Source organism: Geospiza fortis, unplaced genomic scaffold, assembly GCF_000277835.1.
Source record: "Geospiza fortis unplaced genomic scaffold, GeoFor_1.0 scaffold1532, whole genome shotgun sequence".
Lineage (NCBI taxonomy): Eukaryota > Metazoa > Chordata > Aves > Passeriformes > Thraupidae > Geospiza > Geospiza fortis.
Window position 1 is genome coordinate 397,146 of NW_005054627.1, and position 10,367 is coordinate 407,512.

A 10,367-nucleotide genomic window follows, 5' to 3' on the forward strand; every position below is an offset into this window, starting at 1 on the left:
GGGCGTAGCCACAGGAGGGCGACACTGTGGTGGTCTTCACAGGGGTCCCAGGACAAGGGAAGAGATGAGAATCTTGACTGCATGTTTCAGAAAGCTGATTTATTATTTAATTATTTTATTTATTATTTTATTATTTATAGTAAAAAAAATTATATATTAAAACTACACTAGAAGAATAGAAGAAAGGATTTCATGAGAAGGCTAGCTAGGAATAGAAAGGAATGGAATGATAACAAAATATTGTGACTGACCAGAGAGTCCGAGACAGCTGGACTGTGATTGGCCATTAATTAGAAACAACCGACATGGACCAATCAAAGATCCACCTGTTGCATTCCACAGCAGCACATAACCATTGTTTACATTTCGTTTCTGAGGCCTCTCAGCTTCTCGGGAGAAAAAATCCTCATGAAAGGATTTTTCATAAAATATGTCCATGACAGGCGACGCTGTGGGTTGGCTTGCAGTGCTGGGTTGCGGCCACAGGAAGGCGACACTGCGGGCCCCATCTTGCAGTGCTAGATTTTGTCCACACGAGGGCGACACTGCGTGCCCTGTCTTGCAGTGCTGCATTTTGTCCACACGAGGGCGCCACTATGGGCCTTGACTTCCAGTACTGCGTTTTGTCCACACGAGGGCGCCACTATGGGCCTTGACTTCCAGTACTGCGTTTTGTCCACACGAGGGCGCCACTATGGGCCTTGACTTCCAGTACTGCGTTTTGTCCACACGAGGGCGCCACTATGGGCCTTGACTTCCAGTACTGCGTTTTGTCCACACGAGGGCGCCACTATGGGCCTTGACTTCCAGTACTGCGTTTTGTCCACACGAGGGCGCCACTATGGGCCTTGACTTCCAGTACTGCGTTTTGTCCACACGAGGGCGCCACTATGGGCCTTGACTTCCAGTACTGCGTTTTGTCCACACGAGGGCGCCACTATGGGCCTTGACTTCCAGTACTGCGTTTTGTCCACACGAGGGCGCCACTATGGGCCTTGACTTGCAGTGCTGTGTTTTGTCCACATGAGGGCGACACTGCGGGACCCGACTTGCAGTGCTGCTGTTTGTCCACAGGAGGGCGACGCTGCCTCCCAGCTGAAGCGCGACCTCTTGCCCCAACAATCTCAGTGGATTTGTGGATTTATCTTTTCAGAAAAATACTCATTAATAGAGTAGGTTTTGTATTAATAGGTATAGCTGAATATTGAGTGTGTTGGATGTATGTACATTAAGGGCTGAGCATTTCTTTCCTTTCTTTCTTTCTTTCATTAATCTAGGTTTGCTCAATGTGAGTGTGAGGTACCAGCAATCCCTGAAAACAGCAGCTGGAATAACTGCTCAAGCTGTTTCTCTTTCTGTACAAATACACCGGGCAGCTGGTTTGCAGGCAGCAGCCAGGTAAGGCCTAATTCAAAAAGAACCAGTTTTCACTTTAAACAGCCTTGTCTGGAGGCAGCAGGCTGAGGCATGAGATTAGATCAAATTCTTACTGGCCAGTTTTCCATCTGCAGGGACCAAGATTCCAAGTAGGTCCTGCTCTAAAGTGAAAATAACTTTATAAAGACCATCAGCAGCTATTCTGCTCCGTGAGGCTGCAGTACAGGGTGGTAGCATTTCTTCTGCAGAAGGATGCAGGTCAGAAGGACATGTTTTCCTAGATTTCCACTTTTTTTTTTTACACTAATGACTGATACAAAAACTGGCTGATATAAGATGGTACCTATTTGGGCACTGGTTCTGGTGTTGCTGATGCTGTTTAAAAACTAGCTGGGTTTGTTTTCTTGCATTTCACTGTGAAAACCTCAGTAAACTGACCAGGAAATGAAACATGTTCCTTTCCACCTTAAGGCTTCTGCTGCCAGTGTGTGGTATCAGCTGGACTTAGTTCCAGAATATGTGATTTTCCAGAGTCAGGAAAGGGCTAGAATAGAGGGAGTCAGTTCCACAAGAGAAGGATGGCTCCTGGCATTCCAGAGCCATTGCCTGACCCTTTCTCAGTGTTGCTGTGAGACCCTGGTCCATCCTAATTCAAGCAGATCCTGAAAGGTGAGGATCACTGTCGTATGGTGCTTGGAGAAGTCAAAGGAATTGAATGACCTCAGACCCCTCATCCTTCAGGTGTATGACCTGAGTAATACCTGGGTCTGGTTTATTGTAAATTATTCCATTTGCTAATTTCATCTCCTTTTGCTGGTCAGTTTTGGTCTGTAAAAATAATCTGGCCTGGCCTTTGGCTTCTTTCTGGAGCAGGTTCTCAGGGAAGTTATTCTACAGTACAGTGTGTCCTTAAAGGTGCTGAGTACTTTCTCAACCACAAATGAGAGCACAGCCACCAGTGATGAACTCATCTCACTCATCTCATCATTTCATATCTGTCCCTAGTATGTTCAGATAGAAAGAAAAGATGCAAATGCTATGCAGCCAGAGGCCACACGAATTTTGACTCAGAACCTTCGCTGTTAGTCCCATCTTTTCACCTCTGTTTAAGCCTGTTGGTTCCTAGATTCCTCATTCATTATCTGCATTCTGTTCCTTCTTTTCTTTTCTCCCCCCCCCCGCCGTGGGCTGCAGGGCTGTGGCCCAGAAGAACCCCTCTGTGCAGTACCATGCAGGGGTGGGAGTGAACGCCTACGTGTGCGCGCTGCCGTCCTTCCTGCCGCCGGCGCAGGCGCGCCGCACCCGGGCCGTGCCCTGCTCCTTCTGCCCCGAGTTTGGGCATCACCTGCACTTCCTCTGCCATCTCAGCACTCAGAAAAGCAGTGGAGAAGCCTCTTCTCTGGGAGAGCTCTTGGAGTCTGGCAGTATTTTTTTCTCAATCTACCATCAGAGCACCAAGTCAGGTAAGGACAGCAGGGGTGATTGCAAGGATTGAATACTGGTGCAGAAGTCCCCTTAATTTTAGTATAGAAAAGAATACTCATAGAATAATGGAATGGTTTGGGCTGGGACTTGAAAAACCCCCTGCAATGAGCTAGGCCATCTTCCAGCAGGTCAGGTTGCTCAGAGCCCTGTGCAGGGAACTCTGCAGTTGCAAATAGGTGTAACTACCTGAATTGTCTTTGGGAGAGACTGTTCCCCTTGTGCAAAGAGTTTTTGAACCTCCCAGTGATCAAGATCACCTCTTACCAGCTGCCCTCCAGTCAGTCACTTCTAAACCTTACCTACCAGTTGGGTGTATTTACAAAATTATTTTATTTTCCAGGCACTGACAAACTGGCTGACAGAACATCCAGAGATTATCTTCTTGGGACAGTCACGATCCCAACCAGAGACCTGCTGACAAGGAGATCAGGTAACACAGCAGTGCTGTGCTGCTGACACTCTGTGTAAATGCTACTGCAATTCCTTAAAACTGTTACATTCCTGTTTTGGGGGGCTTGTTTTGGTTTTGGGGGGAGTTTCTGGGCTTTTTTAGACCAGAGTTCTTTGAGGTATTCCCCATGTGTTCAGTAAAAATCCTGTATTAGGAAAGGCACATAAAGGTTGTTTGAAAATCTGGTTTTGGGGTGTAGGATGGTTAGTGGCTGAATGAATATTCTGGGGCTACTGTGAATCAATTTAACTCCATGCCAGCTGAAACCAGCACCTAAAATCCTTAGGACTTTATTCAGTGCTGTTTATTTTCTAGGTGGAAAATCCAAAGAGGATGTCAAGCCATAAGTTGCAGTGTTTAGTGCAAGACCAGTGACTGCTTTTCAGATGTCAAAGCTGGAAACAAAAGGCTTAGATAATTAGGAAGTAGTCAGATTAACTCTTTTTTTTTTCCTAACTGTGTGTGAAGTATCTCAGTGCTCCTTTTGGGTCCCTTCCACTTGAGAAGATTCTGTGAAATTTCTGTGAAAAAATTATTCACATATTTGTCCACTAATGATCTCCTGTATCTAGTACTAGTTTGGGGTTATTATACCCTGTAATGATGATGTTTTTATTATTGCCTCGGTTATTTCTGCTTTAATTTCAGTGAACTTCTCATTTTCTTCAGCCCAAAATTTGGAGGTTGTTTTTAATGGGAAGGGAGTAGGAAAGAAATGAGAACCCATAATTTTAAAACTGGGCATCCCAGGGATATAGTGTCATTGTAAAATGGGTGTTGTTAGTGAAGTGAAGATCCTTTGGGATCAGAACTGCTACTGAGGTTTTTAGAAGGCCAGGAACTTGCTGCCATTTCAGATTAGAAATTATTTATTAAAATTCCAAATGAGAAGTAAGCTCTAGGTTTCTTTGGCATTCTGGTCCTTGGTTGGTGACCAGAGGGGTGACTGTTCTTCAGTGGCATTTTTGGGAAGCTGGGACGAGTCTAACAGGCCCTTTCCTCCCGCAGGTGTTTCAGGCTGGTTCCCAGTGAGCCTCTCCGAGGAGCCGCTGTCCCCACACTGCTCCAGCGCCCTGCAGGCCGTTGTGGGAGGGCTGGAGCTCTCTGTGGCCTTTGCCCACCAGGGTGACAGGGAGCGCGTTCTGGAGGCTGCCAGGCTCCTGGGCTGGAGCAGCGAGGAGCTCCACGAGGACAGCGAGGACTGGGAGCAGAGTGCCAGCCCGGTGGCCGTGACCATCTCCACGCCCCGGCTGTGGCTGCCCCTGCACTGCCTGCTGCTGGCAGGGCAGGCACACCTGCACAGGAGCACCCACTGCTACCTCAGGTACAAACTGTACAACCAGCAGCCCACCTGGACGTGGCTGCGGCGGCCAGAACTGAGCGACGACGCCGAGAGCGTCACCGTGAGCTTCAGGAAACCCAGCAAGGTGACTCTCAGAAGGAGCCAGGGGCTGCTGTGGTTCTTCAGGGAGGAGAAGTTAGAAATCCAGGCGTGGTGGGCCTATGGCAAGGAAAATGAGGTGGAAAGACCCCTGGACACAGATCGTCTCATTGGATCTGCCTACGTCGACCTGGCAGCGTTGGCAGAGCGCTCCAGGAGAACGCTGAGTGTCAGTGGTGAGTCCCTGAAACACAGGATCACATTCCATTCCTCCCTGCTGGCAATTTAACGTGCTTCCTTCCCTAGTCACTTTAAACAAAATGTTCATGGCTTTTTGTCCTGCACAGAGTCCCAGGGGGGTCGGGGTTGGAATGGATCTCTGGAGATCACCCAGTCCCACCCCCTGCCCAGGCAGGGTCACCTGCAGCAGATGACACAAGAACGCATCCATGTGGGTTTGGGATGTCCCCAGAGATGGAGACTCCAGCCTCTCCCTGGGCAGCTGTTCCAGGGCTCTGCCCCCTCCATGGACATAAGTTCTTCCTCACACTGAGGTGGAACTTGTGTTTTAGTTTATGGTTTCTGTTGTCTACATGGTACTCATCAGCTCTGTGGATCGATAAGCTTTTCTTTTAGATACACTACCAGAGTTAAAAGAAATTTTTATGCAGGGTATATGTTGTATTCACCATATATGTATCTGAAATTACGCAGAGTCACTGTTTCCAGGGCTCTCAGGAAGGTGATGTGCCCTAATCTGAGTTACTGGGGGAAAATGAAGGTGTACCAAATCTGGGGGATTGGTCGTGGTTTTTAATGTTTCCAAGCTTGTACTTCTGGGTGGTAACTCACATAGAAATTACACTGGGAATCAAAATTTGTTCTGCTGGGCTCGTGTGAGGTCTCTGCAGGAATGAGCTGCAGCAGCTGCTCTCCAAGCCCCTGCTGTTCCCGTGGCTCAGTTCCTGGCTGCCTGTGCCCTCTCCTGCAGGCGTGTATCCCCTGTTCAGAAGCAATGCTGCAGACCTGGCAGGAGCCGCCGTGCGCGTTCACGTCAGCCTGGCTCCTCCCGCCCTGCCCAGAGCTCCCTGTGCTGAGCAGTGCAGCAGCAGCAGCGAAGGTGAAGGCACAGGGGACAGCCCTGCTCTGGGCCAGCAGCTCTCTGACAAGCAGCAGGTGGATGTTGAGAGTTCAGGGATCACCAATGGCCAGCCGCAGGAAGAGGACGTGGTGTTTCTGGAAAACACAGTTGCTGTCAGTATCCTCGTGGAGAGAGCAATGCACCTAAGTTTAAAAGGTAACATCTCACACAGACACACACCCTTCCTCTTCTGTCTTTCCTGCCTGTCTTTCTTCTTTCTGTGTTTTCTGTTTCTTTGTTTCCCTCTGAGATCTGTTCCTACTCCAGTAGAGTGAATGGCAGGGAGGAATTTTTAACTTGGCTTTGTGGTGTTGCAGCCCCAATCACTGTGTAAGTACGGGGGAAGCAGGAGGCTGAACCACACAGCCTATCCTCCTGAATAAACTCCAAAATATAAATAAATGCTACCTGTTAGGGATGACAGCTGAATTCTGAAATTAGGCACCATCTGAATAGCTAAACTCCAGGTTAAGCACTGACTGAATAACTGAACCCCAAGATGCCCCTGTCCCACAGACTCCTAAATTAGCACATAATAAATCTGTAAAGCTGGCTCGCTGTACTCAGCTTTTGTTCCCCTGATAACACAGCTAAGAGTCAAATGCAAGCCATGATTTAAGGGTATGTACTTCTAAAAGAATCTGAGCCCTGCAGATGGATTTTTATAATCATTCTAGAATCTTCTGGAATCCATAGTCTTTGAAAAACTGGTGTAATTTTGTTTATTATTGCAAAGGTTTTGATGATATAAAGGAGGTTTCTTTTGAGCATTGCAGAAATATTTCAATATTTCTGTCTTGCAGCATGAGGAGTCAAGCACTGGAATAGGGTCCTCAGGACCTGGGTTGTATTCCTAGCTTTACTTCTGACTTCTTAGATGATCTTGGGGAAATGGGTTTTCTGTTTCTCCCATGAATATTCCAGTTTCTGCTCTGTGAAAGGTTCATGTAATGTTTGCTTCCATTGTAAATATAACGTGCTATCAGCTCCACCAGTGAAAAGGAGTATTTGCTAGATGGTGGATTTCTTTGCCAACGGTGTGGTCTTAATTGCTGAACTGCCTTTAGATTTTCTTGTTGTTGTTGTTGTTGTTGTTAATTAAAAAATCTGTATTTAATTCTCTGTCATTTCAGGAAGTCCCTTGACAGAGCGTGAAGTGGCAGCCCCCAGCAGCTGTGTGTCATTTGCTGTGGCTGGAGCAGATGCTCCACTCACCACTCCAGTCATAGCAAATACAGACTCACCAGTCTGGGACTTCCAGCAGCAAGCAAGGTGAGAGATGGGATTCACACGCACTTCCACATCTGACAGCCAGGCAGGTCTGAAAATATGTGTGGCTTGGGGTTTTTTAGCTCAGACCTGGATATCTGAGCCTAAATTAAAAAAGATTAATTGACTGCTTCAGGGAACCTCGGCAGTCCAAGTCATACATGGCAGTATTCAGGAATTAACCTGTGTGATCCAATCTTGTGTCTCCTCCAGTGTTTTAAATCTGAGTCCCTTCAAAGAACTTAAAAACTGTTCTGCATTTAATACTTCATTTTTACATTTGTTTATTTTTTATTTCCAGCACTGAACTTTAAACATTACAGCTTTGAACCATAAGCCCAGTGCTTTGCTGTCACTGTGTTATTGAGTCTGAAATAAACTATTCCTATATTTCTGCTCCCTCACAATTTCTTTGCCCTATCTTTTAAATGTACAGCAAGAGTGAGGAGAGGGGAATACTTCTTGAATAAGCAGAAGCCCAAACTATGTAGAGATGTGTTAGACTTTGAGGCTCAGTAATTTTGGGGTTTGTTTTGTTCCTGCCCCCGTCAGTACAGGAAGAAACTTGTTTGTCTGGGTAGATAAAATGGCACTGACACCTCAGAAGCATTTTACTGCTTTTCCCTGCTTTGCATAAAATATTATGGTTTTTGTTCCTAACAGATTATCCAAAGAGCTTCTCCTGGATCCACAGCAAACCTTGGTCTTCAAGGTGTGGCATAAAGCAGGTAAAGTTTGTGGTGCAGTATTAAGAGGAGTGTGTTTTCTGCATCCCCTTCCTTAGGTTCCTTGTATTTTATGCAAGGAAAATAAATTCTGTTAAGTGAATAGGAGAGTAGAATTGTAATGCCATCTTTTGCCTTGTGCAAGAAGAATGCTAGAGATAAGTACCTGTTGATTTCCTGGCCCTTGGCAACCTCCTTTTCCCCATTAATCATCTCACAAGACTTGGTTCATCCTTATTCTCTCTGGTTTTATTTTGATGGTGATTTAGATGTTAAAGAAATTCTTACCTGCTTCCTTCTCGTGCTGTTTGGTTTTGCTTCCAGAATAACCTTCCTGTGTATCCAGAGCACTGTGTGCACACGGTGGTTCTGCTGCCAGTCCCTCTCCCTGCCCTGGGCTGTCTCTGCTCTGCAGGGACATTTTTAGCTGAACATAACCCAGGTCCTCCAAATAATCTCCCCGTGCTGGACAGGATTGTTCTGCACCTCCAGGCCATGTTTCCAGGGCTGTGTTTTAGCGTTGCTGAAATGCCTGATGTCAGTGTGCTTTGTGCTTTTCCTGTCACACGTGCTTTGTGTCCTCCTTGCGCAGAGTCGGAGCGAGTGATCGGGTTTGCGTCCGTGGACCTGTCTCCGCTGCTCTCTGGCTTCCAGCTGGTGTGTGGCTGGTACAACATCACCGACTTCAGCGGGCAGTGCCGGGGGCAGATCAAAGTGGCCGTGTCCCCTCTCCAGAACATCCACAGTCTCCGAGAGGAAAGGCAGGCCAGGGCCCGCAGCCAGCCGGGAAGCTCTGCGGTACGTTCCTCCATCTCCTGCCCTCTCACACTTCACTGCATTGCTGGGAATCAGCGCTCTGGGCTCCCGAGCAAATTCACAGCGCTCTCATGGACCAGTCTGCATAAAAACCACCTAATTCCTTAGGAATTCTGCTCCAGATTTCCATGGTAGCTGCTGGCCAGTGCTAGTTGCAGCACCTCAGCCAGGTCATGAGCGTCCCCCTTGGCTTCACTCTGTGGTTGCTTCATGGGTGTGTGGGATTTTTTATTTTTTAGGAGAATATTCTGTGCATTTTCTGTGCATCACATCCGTCTGGGAGCATGGCTTAGATCTGTTTGCTGCTTTGGGTAACAGGTGGTGCTCAAAAACATACAGTGGATTCCCTTTTCATTGGTTAGGAAACGTGTAATTTGGCAGGAATCTGTTTTTCTGGGTTATTTGCCTTTTTTTCTGGATTTTTCTTTATTCTCTAGACTTTCCAGATATGCTTGGGTGTGTTATAGGCCTGTAATGCAGCCTTCATCCTACTTTCCATCACTTTACTCTCTGATAGCATGGAGGGAGTTAACAAAAGCGTCTGAAATGAAAGTGTTGTGAAATAGTACTTTGGCTCAGTGCTGGGAAATAATTTGAAAATTTAAAGCTATTTAGAAAGCCTGAGGTTTTGTTGGATCAGCTGGATAATACCTTAATTTCTCTTATTTTCTTATTGTGAAAGACTCACGTACAGTGTTCCTTTTGCCTTTCCATCCAGGTGAAGGTCAGCTTTCCAGCATGTCCTGGTAATTCTGCACACTTGTCCAAGCAGATGTTGAACTCCTCGTCGAAGGAAGTCAGTGTTCCCACTCGAGAGCAGTAAGTCCACAGGCTGACAACCTTTCTGGTTATTTTCAGGTCTCAGAAATGCCTCTCTAAAGCAAATTAACTCTACTCAAAAATGGTACACCCTGTCAAAGTGTGTCCACTCTGCTGGGGCTTAAAAATTAGTGGGCATTGCCTTTCCCAGTGAGAGAGAGGTGCAGGAGGTAGCAATCGTGGGACAGGTTCCTTTTGGCACAGCCCAGATGTTCTTTTCCTTGTCACTGATACTTCCTGATTTGTTTCATTCGCACCCTGGTAAATAAGGATTTATTTGCCATTGGTAAATGGTAAATAAATAATAATTAAAAAATAAATAAATAATTTATTTACCATTGGTTAAAAGGTGCCATTGTTAAAGCTGGCAGGTACTTTCTCCAGGCCCTGATAAGAATAAGGGTTATGTCTGTATTTGGTTTTATTTTTAGTAAGTGTAAATTAGAATAGAGTATTCCTGATGGATCCCCTTTATTTTGCCTTAATTTCTGCCCATGACCAGCTGCAGTATTGCATGTTACAGGAGTAGGACTGTCAGACATCCTGCAGTAATTCCTGCTCTCTGTCCCTTCAAATGCCTGGGAGTGTCTTAGTTTGTTGTTTGTTTCTTTAGCCTACAGAGGTGATCCTCTCCCCATTTGTGTCTTTGAAGTTTAGAGGGACTGTGTGCCACCCCTCTGGGGTCTGAACAGCTGGCTTGGGAGCCCCCTGCCAGCCCCACTGTTACCTTGACTTGGTATAAACCTGAGGTAGTAAATGCCATTCCTGTGCACGTCTGGAAGAACTCCTTTCACCCATGGGTGGCTCTTCAGTGCATTTCAGGACACGGGCTGTTCTCAGGTGGCAGACTTTGCACGGTGAGAGATTCCAGGCTGGATTTTGGGGTTGAACAGAGGGTTGTTT

General features: G+C 46.6%; 1 protein-coding gene across 1 annotated transcript in view; it reads left to right on the forward strand.

Moving 5' to 3' along the window:
- The window catches only part of C2CD3 (C2 domain containing 3 centriole elongation regulator), a 34,472-nt gene that overhangs the window by 14,539 nt on the left and 9,566 nt on the right, over nt 1-10,367 (forward strand). Inside the window, exons 8-16 of the mRNA XM_031064781.1 lie at nt 1,278-1,398; nt 2,572-2,840; nt 3,203-3,292; nt 4,322-4,930; nt 5,686-5,991; nt 6,969-7,107; nt 7,768-7,832; nt 8,422-8,627; nt 9,364-9,464. Coding sequence (XP_030920641.1) covers nt 1,278-1,398; nt 2,572-2,840; nt 3,203-3,292; nt 4,322-4,930; nt 5,686-5,991; nt 6,969-7,107; nt 7,768-7,832; nt 8,422-8,627; nt 9,364-9,464 — 1,906 coding nt within the window. The remainder of the gene's footprint in view (nt 1-1,277; nt 1,399-2,571; nt 2,841-3,202; nt 3,293-4,321; nt 4,931-5,685; nt 5,992-6,968; nt 7,108-7,767; nt 7,833-8,421; nt 8,628-9,363; nt 9,465-10,367) is intronic.